At 40.8% G+C, this 14,763-nt stretch overlaps 1 protein-coding gene across 1 annotated transcript in view; it reads right to left on the bottom strand.

Moving 5' to 3' along the window:
* The window catches only part of LOC126289265 (dynein regulatory complex subunit 3-like), a 172,264-nt gene that overhangs the window by 110,775 nt on the left and 46,726 nt on the right, over positions 1 to 14,763 (bottom strand). Inside the window, exons 3-4 of the mRNA XM_049984901.1 lie at positions 10,913 to 11,085; positions 9,277 to 9,486 (exon numbers count right to left, since the gene is read on the bottom strand). Coding sequence (XP_049840858.1) covers positions 9,277 to 9,486; positions 10,913 to 11,085 — 383 coding nt within the window. The remainder of the gene's footprint in view (positions 1 to 9,276; positions 9,487 to 10,912; positions 11,086 to 14,763) is intronic.

Here is a 14,763-nt window from a genome sequence, read left to right as displayed (position 1 = left end):
AGCGAAGCGTTCCAAAGGATTGGAAAAGGGCACAGGTCATCCCCATTTTCAAGAAGGGACGTCAAACAGATGTGCAGAACTATAGACCTATATCTCTAACGTCGATCAGTTGTAGAATTTTGGAACACGTATTATGTTCGAGTATAATGTCTTTTCTGGAGACTAGAAATCTACTCTGTAGGAATCAGCATGGGTTTCGAAAAAGACGGTCGTGTGAAACCCAGCTCTCACTATTCGTCCACGAGACTCAGAGGGCCTTAGACACGGGTTCACAGGTAGATGCCGTGTTTCTTGACTTCCGCAAGGCGTTTGACACAGTTCCCCACAGTCGTTTAATGAACAAAGTAAGAGCATACGGACTATCAGATCAATTGTGTGATTGGATTGAGGAGTTCCTAGATAACAGAACGCAGCATGTCATTCTCAATGGAGAGAAGTCTTCCGAAGTAAGAGTGATTTCAGGTGTGCCGCAGGGGAGTGTCATAGGACTGTTGCTATTCACAATATACATAAATGACCTGGTGGATGACATCGGAAGTTCACTGAGGCTTTTTGCAGATGATGCTGTGGTGTATCGAGAGGTTGCAACAATGGAAAATTGTACTGAAATGCAGGAGGATCTGCAGCGAATTGACGCATGGTGCACGGAATGGCAATTGAATCTCAATGTAGACAAGTGTAATGTGATGCGAATACATAGAAAGATAGGTCCCTTATCATTTAGCTACAAAATAGCAGGTCAGCAACTGGAAGTAGTTAATTCCATAAATTATCTGGGAGTACTCATTAGGAGTGATTTAAAATGGAATGATCATATAAAGTTGATCGTCGGTAAAGCAGATGCCAGACTGAGATTCATTGGAAGAATCTTAAGGAAATGCAATCCGACAACAAAGGAAGTAGGTTACAGTACGCTTGTTCGCCCAATGCTTGAATACTGCTCAGCAGTGTGGGATCCGCACCAGGTAGGGTTGATAGAAGAGATAGAGAAGATCCAACGGAGAGCAGCGCGCTTCGTTACAGGATCATTTAGTAATTGCGAAAGCGTTACGGAGATGATAGATAAACTCCAGTGGAAGACTCTGCAGGAGAGACGCTCAGTAGCTCGGTACGGGCTTTTGTTAAAGTTTCGAGAACATACCTTCACCGAAGAGTCAAGCAGTATATTGCTCCCTCCTACGTATATCTCGCGAAGAGACCATGAGGATAAAATCAGAGAGATTAGAGCCCTCACAGAAGCATACCGACAATCCTTCTTTCCACGTACAATACGAGACTGGAATAGAAGGGAGAACCGATAGAGGTACTCAGGGTACCCTCCGCCACACACCGTCAGGTGGCTTGCGGAGTATGGATGTAGATGTAGAGAATAAAAGATTCTTAAGCAAATTACATTTAAAAGTATACAAAATTTGTCACCAAGTAATAAATTTCAATACTCTTACGTGCATACGATAGTTCTTAGGCTATTGTAGATAGGCATCATCAAATAAAAAATAAAATAAAAAATTTACAGGACTTATTTACAATAATCACAATGCTGCACAAAATTTGTACATAAATCACACTGTAAGCATTATTCGACCTTGCCGTTGGTGGGGAGGCTTGCGTGCCTCAGCGATACAGATGGCCGTACCGTAGGTGCAACCACAACGGAGGGGTATCTGTTGAGAGGCCAGACAAACGTGTGGTTCCTGAAGAGGGGCAGCAGCCTTTTCAGTAGTTGCAGGGGCAACAGTCTGGATGATTGACTGATCTGGCCTTGCAACATTAACCAAAACGGCCTTGCTGTGCTGGTACTGCGAACGGCTGAAAGCAAGGGGAAACTACAGCCGTAATTTTTCCCGAGGACATGCAGCTTTACTGTATGATTAAATGATGATGGCATCCTCTTGGGTAAAATATTCCGGAGGTAAAATAGTCCCCCATTCGGATCTCCGGGCGGGGACTACTCAGGAGGATGTCGTTATCAGGAGAAAGAAAACTGGCGTTCTACGGATCGGATCGTGGAATGTCAGATCCCTTAATCGGGCAGGTAGGTTAGAAAATTTAAAAAGGGAAATGGATAGGTTAAAGTTAGATATAGTGGGAATTAGTGAAGTTCGGTGGCAGGAGGAACAAGACTTCTGGTCAGGTGACTACAGGGTTATAAACACAAAATCAAATAGGGGTAATGCAGGAGTAGGTTTAATAATGCGGGTAAGCTACTACAAACAGCATAGTGAACGCATTATTGTGGCCAAGATAGATACGAAGCCCACACCTACTACAGTAGTACAAGTTTATATGCCAACTAGCTCTGCAGATGATGAAGAAATTGAACAAATGTACGATGAAATAAAAGAAATTATTCAGATAGTGAAGGGAGACGAAAATTTAATAGTAATGGGTGACTGGAATTCGAGTGTAGGAAAAGGGAGAGAAGGAAACATATTAGGTGAATATGGATTGGGGCTAAGAAATGAAAGAGGAAGCCGCCTAGTAGAATTTTGCACAGAGCACAACTTAATCATAGCTAACACTTGGTTTAAGAATCATGAAAGAAGGTTGTATACGTGGAAGAACCCTGGAGATACTAAAAGGTATCAGATAGATTATATAATGGTAAGACAGAGATTTAGGAACCAGGTTTTAAGTTGTAAGACATTTCCAGGGGCAGATGTGGACTCTGACCACAATCTATTGGTTATGACCTGTAGATTAAAACTGAAGAAACTGCAAAAATGTGAGAAATTAAAGAGATGGGACCTGGATAAACTGAAAGAACCAGAGGTTGTACAGAGTTTCAGAGAGAGCATAAGGGAACAATTGACAGGAATAGGGGAAAGAAATACAGTAGAAGAAGAATGGGTAGCTCTGAGGGATGTAGTAGTGAAGGCAGCAGAGGATAAAGTAGGTACAAAGACGAGGGCTGCTAGAAATCCTTGGGTAACAGAAGAAATATTGAATTTAATTGATGAAAGGAGAAAATATAAAAATGCAGTAAATGAAGCAGGCAAAAAGGAATACAAACGTCTCAAAAATGAGATCGACAGGAAGTGCAAAATGGCTAAACAGGGATGGCTAGAGGACAAATGTAAGGATGTAGAAGCTTATCTCACTAGGGGTAAGATAGATACTGCCTACAGGAAAATTAAAGAGACCTTTGGAGAGAAGAGAACCACGTGTATGAATATCAAGAGCTCAGATGGCAGCCCAGTTCTAAGCAAAGAAGGGAAGGCAGAAAGGTGGAAGGAGTATATAGAAGGTTTATACAAGGGCGATGTACTTGAGGACAATATTATGGAAATAGAAGAGGATGTAGATGAAGACGAAATGGGAGATACGATACTGCGTGAAGAGTTTGACAGAGCACTGAAAGACCTGAGTCGAAACAAGGCCCCCGGAGTAGACAACATTCCATTAGAACTACTGACAGCCTTGGGAGAGCCAGTCATGACAAAACTCTACCAGCTGGTGAGCAAGATGTATGAGACAGGCGAAATACCCTCAGACTTCAAGAAGAATATAATAATTCCAATCCCAAAGAAAGCAGGTGCTGACAGATGTGAAAATTACCGAACTATCAGTTTAATAAGCCACGGCTGCAAAATACTAACGCGAATTCTTTACAGACGAATGGAAAAACTGGTAGATGCAGACCTCGGGGAGGATCAGTTTGGATTCCGTCGAAATGTTGGAACACGTGAGGCAATACTGACCTTACGACTTATCTTAGAAGAAAGATTAAGAAAAGGCAAACCTACGTTTCTAGCATTTGTAGACTTAGAGAAAGCTTTTGACAATGTTGACTGGAATACTCTTTTTCAAATTCTGAAGGTGGCAGGGGTAAAATACAGGGAGCGAAAAGCTATTTACAATTTGTACACAAACCAGATGGCAGTAATAAGAGTCGAGGGGCATGAAAGGGAAGCAGTGGTTGGGAAAGGAGTGAGACAGGGTTGTAGCCTCTCCCTGATGTTATTCAATCTGTATATTGAGCAAGCAGTAAAGGAAACAAAAGAAAAATTTGGAGTAGGTATTAAAATTCATGGAGACGAAGTAAAAACTTTGAGGTTCGCCGATGACATTGTAATTCTGTCAGAGACGGCAAAGGACTTGGAAGAGCAGTTGAACGGAATGGACAGTGTCTTGAAAGGAGGATATAAGATGAACATTAACAAAAGCAAAACGAGGATAATGGAATGTAGTCAAATTAAATCGGGTGATGCTGAGGGAATTAGATTAGGAAATGAGACACTTAAAGTAGTAAAGGAGTTTTGCTATTTAGGAAGTAAAATAACTGATGATGGTCGAAGTAGAGAGGATATAAAATGTAGACTGGCAATGGCAAGGAAAGCGTTTCTGAAGAAGAGAAATTTGTTAACATCGAGTATAGATTTATGTATCAGGAAGTCGTTTCTGAAAGTATTTGTTTGGAGTGTAGCCATGTATGGAAGTGAAACATGGACGATAACTAGTTTGGACAAGAAGAGAATAGAAGCTTTTGAAATGTGGTGCCACAGAAGAATACTGAAGATAAGGTGGATAGATCACGTAACTAATGAGGAGGTATTGAATAGGATTGGGGAGAAGAGAAGTTTGTGGCACAACTTGACTAGAAGAAGGGATCGGTTGGTAGGACATGTTTTGAGGCATCAAGGGATCACAAATTTAGCATTGGAGGGCAACGTGGAGGGTAAAAATCGTAGAGGGAGACCGAGAGATCAGTACACTAAGCAGATTCAGAAGGATGTAGGTTGCAGTAGGTACTGGGAGATGAAGCAGCTTGCACAGGATAGAGTAGCATGGAGAGCTGCATCAAACCAGTCTCAGGACTGAAGACAACAACAACAACAAGCATTATTCACATTATCTGATAAATTAAGAATGTACATGTAACTGGTCTCATCAACAGAGTACAAAGAGTTGGCCACCAACAAATTCTTTAAACTCTTCTCAACTTTATTACTAGTTAAACTTTTTATGGCTGTTGGTATGTTATTGAGAATGTATGTTCCTCAATTGTGGACACCTTTCTGGACCAAAATAAGTGACTGTAAATCATCTTATTTCTAGTATTGATTCCACAAACTGAGCTGTTGGTTTGAAAAAAATATATATATATTTTCAATGACAATTTTCATTAAGGAATAAACATATTGGGAAGCAGTAATTAGTATCCCCAGTTCCTTAAACAGCCTTCTGCAGAACATTCTTGAGTTCACATAAAAAATAGTTTGTATTGTACATTTTTGGGCTCAGAAAACTTTAGCTTGACTTGATGAGTTACCCCAGAAAATAGTCCTGCATGACGTAATGGAATGAAAATAAGCATTGTACACTAACTTTTTTATTTTTGTGTCACCTATGTCTGACAACATTTGCATAGCAAACATAGATTTGTTTAGGTACGTCACCATTTCTGTGGTATGCTCCTCCCAGTTAAATTTATTATCAAGCTGAAATCCCAAGACTTTAGCACTGTCAACTCCTTCAATCTGCTTGTCATCATACACCAGGTATACACAACAGGAAACCTTTTACATGTTCTGAAATGCATACAGTCTGTTTTTTCAAGGTATAGTGACAGAGAATTGGCTAGGAACAATTAATTAATGTCGATGAAAATTTCATTAGCTGACTTTTCTAAGGCTACACTGGATTTACAACTTATTGCAGTGTTTTCATCATTTGAATACAAAACGAACTTGGCTCTGGTAATGTTACTGATGAAAAGTAAGGGCCCTAAAATGCAACCTTGGGGACAACACATTTGCTTGTTTCCACTTGGATGATGCCTGCTAGCTTAATACACATGGTTTTTCTATTGACACCCTTTGTTTTCTCTCAGATAGCATTTGAACCATTTAGCAGCATTTCCTGTTATACCATAATATTCTAATTTACTTAAAAGGATGTTGTGATTTACACTGTCTAATGCCTTTGACAGATCACAAAATACATATCAGTAGTCTACAATTTATTGTGTAATGAATTGAGCACATTCTCACTGTATGTATAGATAGCCTTCTCAATATCTGAACCCTTTAGAAATCCGAATTGTGACTTGGATAACATTTTATTTATGGCCAGATAGTTAAGAAGACAACTGTACATTAACTTCTCTGAATTTTTTGAAAATGCAGGCAAAAGTGAAACTGGACAGAAGTTTGATGGTATTTCTTTACCTCCTTCCTTATATAAAGATTTAACTTCAGCATATTTCAACCATTCACGAAATGTTCCACTGACACTAACTTAACACAGTGGCACAATGTTTAATCAACTTTGTCGGTATGTTATCATAGCTGCTACATTTTTTTTTGGTTTTATGGTAGACATTACTTCTACTGGTATTGTGATGGGTCATACTCATGTTATTGTAGTTATTTGTAGTGACAAATTCTGAGGTATCTGTGGCGGCATATACTGATCCTGATAACCCCATCTTTTCAGTAACAGTTATGAAGTGCTTATTGAAAAGTTCAGCAACACTGCACACATCAGTTACCCATGTATCATTTACTCTTAATGCTATGCACTCCTCATCATTTCTGGTTCTACCAGTCTCTTCCTTCACTATTTCCCATATTGTCTTTATTTTGTTATATGATGTGACTATCTTTTCCTGATAATGCATTTGCTTTGGTGTGTGTACTGCTATCTACAATATTTTGCAATATATGTTTTGTAATTATCTATAGCATTTACATCAGAGCTGTTTCTTGCTGACAGTTACCTTTTTGTCTTACAGGATTACCTTTACTCCTTGAGTTATCCATGGTTTTTTATAGACTTGAGTCTAATCTGGGTTAGTTTTGGGGAAGACAGTTTTCAATTAAGTTAAGAATATTATTAATAAAAGTAATGTATTTTTCATTCATGCTATGAGCTTTGTACACTGACTCCAATTCATGTCTTTTAAGCGTTTCCTAAAACAATCAATTTCTAACTTGCTGACTAGCCTCTTGAACTCAGATTTAGTAAATATTGTTGCATATCATGGTCTCAGAGGCTACTAATTAGTGGTTTTATAATTAATTTTGTTATAAATTTCTATAAAAATATTATCAATGGCCATCTTTGAGCTCTTAGCTACTCTAATTGGAAAGCTAACAGTATGAATTAAGTTGAATGACAATGCTACTGACTGCAGTGAGTTCTTACTGTAGGCCAATAGAGTTTCAAAGTGATTTATGATAAGCTTAAAAGTATTGTTTTTAATCCATACACACATACTATTATGAATGATTTATTATAAAATTCTATTTCTGTTGCACATGCTTCCATATGCTCCTCTAGGCAAAATTTATGAATGTCTATGTTAATAAACTTATAGTAATTCCTGGTAAATGTGTCAACTCCTCTGACCTCCATTTCTGTCCTACAAAAGTGAGAACCTGATCTAAATTCTGCAACACTTGACACATGTATACCAATGGTCACATGATGTTCAGAGACGCAGATTATGTCAACTGGGTTGTATGACTCTTAATTGATCAATACGGGTAGGTGGTTCATTAATTTTATTTCTTGGCCCTTGAATATTCTGATGCTCTAAGGACAGTTGGCATTTCACAATGACTGAGATAAAACTCAGTGTAAATAAAATTTCTGCTCATTGAGGAAAATATTTAACCAGCAGCTGTGTTTGCTGATCCAATGAGCCAGCATTATTCTGTTTAGTTTTTTTTCTCAAACTGAACAGTCATTTTAATCCTGACTGTTCTTAGAACTTATCTTCTTTCTGTTCTACCTATCCTAAAATAGGTGCTGCTCCAACAACTGTAACCACTTGTATTTTACCAGTCATGGCTGTGCCTCCCCCCCTCCCATTTAAATTCCTGCTATTAGTACAGCCAGCTTGCCCTTCCCTTTCCTGTTGAGGTGCAGGCCAAGCCCAGTATAACTTCACCTGCTGATAGAATCAACAAGAACCACACCAATATCTGACTCTGCACATGACCCAAGAGGCCGTGCCAACTCCAAATTAACTCTCCTGACACAAGAGTTTCCATGAGGTCGGCCATGGCGTCTCAAAACAGGCACAAACTCTACACTGGTATATTTCGATGTTAATGCAATCTTTACCAGATCAACTCTATATTGTACCCATGATGTTTGTCAATACTGTTGCCCAACATACTCACAATAACACCCATGTCTTCCATGGTGAAGTCTACACAGAGTGAACCTAAACCCTCTGTCACCTGACCCAGACCAGCACTGGGTTTTAAAAAATTGGTGACCTGATAGTATGAGCCTAATTCATCGTGCAAAAGCTGGCCTATACCTCTGACATGAGAACTACCTAACAACAAAACTTTCTTTCATTTTGCTGATTTCCCTACATTTTTATTCAATTGTCTACTGAAACGGGTCAAAGGTATTTTTTAAATTCACCACAAAGCTGTCTAATGAAGTTCCGATCCTGTTACTTCTGTGACCTGTTTCCACTTCACACCTCTCTTTGCACTCCTCCCTTGTTAACCTGTCCAAGACTTTCCTAGCCAGATTTAACTCAGCCTGAGGGACTGGGGAAAAAAAACCTTCATTCATCACACCAAATCTTAGAGCTAAAAATTCTACAGCAAATCAGGCACTTGTTAATCATGGTAAAACTAATACTTTAGTGAGAGCAAGTCTGTTAAATTACTGAAAAACAAGAAAACGTGTGTATGAAAATTAGGCATATTTGCAACAGTAAGTAAACAAAGCTATTATGTGCAAAGTTTCTAGGTTCAGCAAATTAAATTTATAATGTTTTTTTGTAAATAACAATTAAAAAATGAAGGATATGCTATACTTAATTTGCTGGAAAGAAAAAAAGAGCAATTAAATGAGGTTCTTTAGGTTTACTGTGTCAAAACGTAAACAAAAATACGACAGTAACCCTACTTTGTGATCTTTTCACATTTTCTGGAATAATACATGAAAGACAGTGAAAATTTTAATTGTAAGCTTGAAAAACACACTGATACATGTATTTAATTAGTTATCATTATTTGACTAAGTTTTATTTCAGTCTACATCACTCTTCTGTGAGAGAGCACGAAACTCCTGTCTCTCACCTGACTACCAACATGCTCAAAACAAACTTGTGTTGCTATCCCCCAGCATGGTTGCACAGACTAGTTTAGATAAAATGTAAATATGCTTGTAATGAAACACCAAGAAATGTAACTTTAAAGTAAAAGTCTTTGAGAGAATGCCACATATGTGTTGCTTAAGACAGAACAATTTCAAAAATATATGAAATTGCAGGACATTTGCCCTGAATGGGAGAAAGGATACTTGTTATAGAGTTCCATTGCTTCATCTCCTATTTTCAAGAGTGCCTTGCCCTCTTCATCACCTTCATACAATGAGTTGAAAAGCTGGTCACTGTCTAGTTGCTCAACAAATGCTGCAGAATATAGCTCTGATTTTTGCTCTTCTTCTTTCTGTTGCTCAATGTGAACCTGTGCCTCTGTCTCAGTCTTTTCAAGTGCTGCAATTGTATCACTGAAACAGATACACAAGTACTGTTCCTATGTGTGTGACGAAAGGGATGCTACATTTATAGACATGAATAATGAGCTGAAATTTAAAAAAAAAATTAGATGACACGCAAGGGATATTAGTTATTTTAAATTCACAAATTTCATTAGCTGAAGATATTAATGATTCTACTTGATTTTGTCAACACTGTATATTATATAATTTTTTCACAAGTAAGATAAACTTCACTTACAATTTAAAGTTTGACAATTCTGGCAGTAGAATTAACACATCGGCAAAGCCTGTGACAACATCTAGCTAATTATTCTCTGAAGATTCTGTATCCTCTACCTGAATAATATGGTATGTCAAATTAATTCTTTACAATGCCATATTATACACAAGTGTAAAGTAACTAAATCTTCAGAAGCAGAAGGAAATGTAAATAGAAAATAAAGGAACATGAAAGGTGGCAGTCATAATATGCTTAAAAAGATCTATTCACTATTGTGACAATAATTAATTTAAAGAAAATTTTTTTGACGATATATGCACTGGTAATTGGTATGACATAGTTTTGTGCTCTGACCTTCTACCTATCCTACAAAATGGTCCTCAAAGTCCACCAGGATGAATGGTCACCACTAAACTGTAGCCATGAGCAAAGTGGACAAATCTGTGGCACACTCATTTTCAATAGATGCTTCACTACTCAAGCCATCTGGATCCTCCCCTCCATCATCAGTTTTTCTGAACTGTGCAGATGTGAGTTATTCTTACAAGACATTCTCCACTCCCAAGATTATTGCACCCAACAACCTACAGTAATCTACTGTCCCTACATCCTCTACCCTCTCTCTGTCCTATCGCCTCCTCCCAACCCAACTCCCCTCATCCTCACTGTGCACAGTTTTCTGTCTTTTTCCCTTTTTGGCTCCTCTCTTCTTCTGCCTCCTGCCCCCCCCCCTCCCCCCCCCCCCCCCCCCCCCCCCCACACACACACATCCACAGCAACTCGATGATGTGCCTGGCAGCCTTGCCCTGCCACCAGCTAGTCCCTGTACACTCCACCACACTGCACTGGCTTCTCTCGCCCACCCATATCCTGCTATCTCTCCCCCTTCCCTGTCCCGCTCTAGATTGCAGCCTCCATTCAGTGCAACACAGTTTCATTCAGGCCGAGAACCCAGACATAGCGATCGTGTATGCATGAGATGTGTTTGTCTGTCTGTTCCTTTCTGAAGAAGGCCAAAAGCTCAATGTGTAACAGCCTTTTTGTTGTGCTCGTCTGCAACTCAACATGTCATCTTTATGGTAAATAGCAGTCTATCTTATTCATAACATTGTTAAATATAAAATACATATCAGGAGAAAAAGCTGCTCACTTACAGGTGATCACAAATCAATATGTGATTGATATAATGCTTTTTATTACGCAGTCAAGCTATACCTGTATTTCTCCCGTGCTAACTCCTTATCACGGGGGTGAATATAACGATAATGATAGTACACCAGTTTTGGCAGACAAGCATAAACAAATTCAGCAAAGCCATCTATGTCTGCACATGGATTACCATCCATATTAAGTGTGCGCAACAGGGAGAAGCGTCTCAAATATATAACCTGAAAAAATTTGACACTCTTTTTAATTTTACGCCATACATTCATAAAATATTACTTTTTTCCAATCATAAAGGCAGTGGAAACACTAATAAAGTTTTTCTACTTCTACAGATAACAGGAAAGACACCTAAAATACCTGAAATGACACACACACAAATGGGAAAGCGCTGGTAGATAGACACAATAAAAAACACACAAACACACACACAAATTTCAAGCTTTCGCAACCCAAGGTTGTTTAACAGAAAAGAGGGTAGGAGAGGGAAAGACGAAAGTATGTGGGTTTTAATGGAGAGGGTATGCTGTCATTCCAATCTCAAGATCGGAAAGACTTACCTTAGCAGGAAAAAAGGACAGGTATACGCTATCGCACACACACACACACACACACACACACACACACACACACACACACATATCCATCTGCACATATACAGACACAGGCAGACATATGTAGAGGCAAAGAGGCTGGGCAGAGATGTCAGTCAAAGCGGAAGTACAGAGGCAAAGATATTGTTGAATGACAAGTGATGTACAAGGGGCGGCAACTTGAAATTAGCGGAGGTTGAGGCCTGGTGGGTAATGGGAAGAGAGAATATATTGAAGGGCAACTTCCCATCTCCGGAGTTCTGATAGGTTGATGTCAGTGAGAAGTATCCAGATAACCCGGATGGTGTAACACTGTACCAAGATGTGTTGGCCATGCACCAAGGAATGTTTAGTCACAGGGTGATCCTCATTGCCAACAAACACTGTCTGCCTGTGTTCGTTCATGCGAATGAACAGTTTGTTTCTGGTCATTCCCACATAGAATGCTTCACAGTGTAGGCAGGTCAGTTGGTAAATCACGTGGGTGCTATCACACATGGCTCTGCCTTTGATCGTGTACACCTTCCGGGTTACAGGACTGGAGTAGGTGATGGTGCGAGGGTGCATGGGACAGGCTTTACACCGGGGGCAGTTCCAGGGGTAGGAGCTGGAGTGTAGGGAAGGTGGTTTGGGGATTTCATAGGGATGAACCAAGAGGTTACAAAGATGGATGATGGAAAGACACTCTTGGTGGTGTGCGGAGGATTTAATGAAGGATGGATCTCATTTCAGGGCAGCATTTGAGGAAGTCGTATCCCTGCTGGAGAGCCACATTCAGAGTCTGATCCAGTCCCGGAAAGTATCCTGTCACAAGTGGGGCACTTTTGGGGTTCTTCTGTGGGAGGTTCTGGGTTTGAGGGAATGAGGAAGTGGCTCTGGTTATTTGCTTCTGTACCAGGTCGGGAGGGTACTTGCGGGATGCGAAAGCCGTTTTCAGGTTATTGGTGTAATGGTTCAGGGATTCAGGACAGGAGCAGATTCATTTGTCATGAAGACCTAAGCTGCAGGGAAGGGACTGTTTGATATGGAATGGGTGGCAGCTTTCATAATGGAGGTACTGTTGCTTGTTGGTCAGTTTGATGTGGACGGATGTGTGAAGCTGGCCACTGGACAGATGGAGGTCAATGTTGAGGAAAGTGGCATGGAATTTGGAGTAGGACCAGGTGAATCTGATGGAACCAAAGGAGTTGAGGTTAGAGAGGAAATTCTGGAGTTCTTCTTCACTGTGAGTCCAGATCATGAAGATGTCATCAATAAATCTGTACCAAACTTTGGGTTGGCAGGGCTGGGTAACCAAGAAGGCTTCCTCTAAGTGACCCATAAATAAGTTGGTGTATGAGGGTGCCATCCTGGTACCCATGGCTGTTCCCTTTAATTTTTGGTATGTCTGGCCTTCAAAAGTGAAGAAGTTGTGAGTTAGGATGAAGGTAATGAGGAAAGAGGTTTTAGGTAGGATGGCAGTTGATCAGTGTGAAAGGAAGTGCTCCATCGCAGCAAGGTCCTGGACGTGGAGGATATTTGTGTGTAAGAAACTGGCATCAATGGTTACAAGGATGAATTCCGAGGGTAACAGATTGGGTAAGGATTCCAGGCGTTCGAGAAAGTGGTTGGTGTCTCTGATGAAGGATGGGAGACTGCATATAATGGGTTGAAGGTGTTGATTCTATGTAGGCAGAGATACGTTCTGTGGGGGCTTGGTAACCAGCTACAATGGGGCGGCCGGGATGTTTGGGTTTGTGAATTTTAGGATGTAGGTAGAAGGTAGGGGTGCGGGGTGTCGATGGGATCAGGAGGTTGATGGAGTCAGGTGAAAGGTTTTGTAGGGCACCTAAGGTTCTGAGGATCCCTTGAAGCTCCACCTGGACATCAGGAATGGGAATACCCTGGCAAACTTTGTATGTGATGTTGTCTGAAAGCTGACGCAGTCCCTCAGCCACATACTACCAACGTTCAAGTACCAGGGTCGTGGAACCCTTGTCAGTTGGAAGAATGATGATGGATCGGTCTGCCTTCAGATCACAGACAGCCTGGGCTTCAGCTGGGGTGATGTTGGGAGTAGGATTAAGGTTTTACAAGAAAGATTGAGAGGCAAAGCTGGAAGTGAGAAATTCCTGGAAGGTTTGGAGAGGGTGATTTTGAGGAAGAGGAGGTGGGTCCTGCTGTGATGGAGGACGGAACTGTTCCAGTCAGGGTTCAATTTGGATAGTATCTTGAGGAGTTGGATCATTAGGTGTAGGATTATCATTATTTTTCTTCATGGCAAAGTGATATTTCCAACTGCGTGCAATGAGAGGAGGTTGAGGTTTGTTGGAAAGGTTGTGGAGGGTGAGCGAGTTGCCTTTCTGGAGGTGGGAAACTAGGAGATTGGATAGGTTTTTGAAGTGGAGGGTGGCATGTTGTTCTAATTTGTGGTTGGCCTGTAGGAGGATGCTCTGAACAGCCGGTGTAGATGTGGGAGAGGAAAGATTGAGGACTTTGATTAGGGATAAGAGTTAACGGGTGTGTTCATTGGCTGAGTTGATGTGTAGGTGAAGGATTAGGTGGGTGAGGGATTGTTCAGTTTGGAACTGGTAAAGGGACTGATGGAAAGAAGGGTTACCACCCCCACCCCCCGGTGAAAACTTGTCCCATGCATCCTCCCACCACCACCTACTCCAGTCCTGTAACCCGGAAGGTGTACACGATCAAAGCCAGAGCCACGTGCGAAAGCACCCACGTGATTTACCAACTGACTTGTCTACACTGTGAAGCCTTCTATGTGGGAATGACCAGCAACAAATTGTCCATTCGCATGAATGGACACAGGCAAACAGTGTTTATTGGTAAAGAGGATCACCCTGTGGCTAAACATTCCTTGGTGCACGGCCAGCACATCTTGGCACAGTGTTACATCATCCGGGTTATCTGGATACCTCCCACTGACACCAACCTATCAGAACTCTGGATATGGGAACTTGCCCTTCAATATATTCTCTATTCCTATTACCCAAGGCCTCAACCTCTGCTAATTTCAAGTTGCCGCCCCTCGTACATCACTTGTCATTCAACAATATTTTTGCCTCTGTACTTCCGGTTCGACTGTCATCTCTGCCCAGCCTCTTTGTCTTTACATATGTCTGCCTGTGTCTGTATATGTGCGGATGGATATGTGCACCAGTGTATACCTGTTCCTTTTTCCCCCTAAGGCAAGTCTTTCCGATCCCGAGATTGGAATGACTCCTTACCCTCTCCCTTAAAACCCACATCCTTTTGTCTTTCTCTCCTTCACTCTTTGCTGATGAAGCAACCTTGGGTTGTGAAAGCCTGAAA

The sequence above is a fragment of the Schistocerca gregaria genome, chromosome 1 (genome assembly GCF_023897955.1).
Source record: "Schistocerca gregaria isolate iqSchGreg1 chromosome 1, iqSchGreg1.2, whole genome shotgun sequence".
Lineage (NCBI taxonomy): Eukaryota > Metazoa > Arthropoda > Insecta > Orthoptera > Acrididae > Schistocerca > Schistocerca gregaria.
The sequence above is the reverse complement of the archived record's forward strand: the minus strand, read 5'-3'. Positions and strand labels throughout refer to the sequence as shown.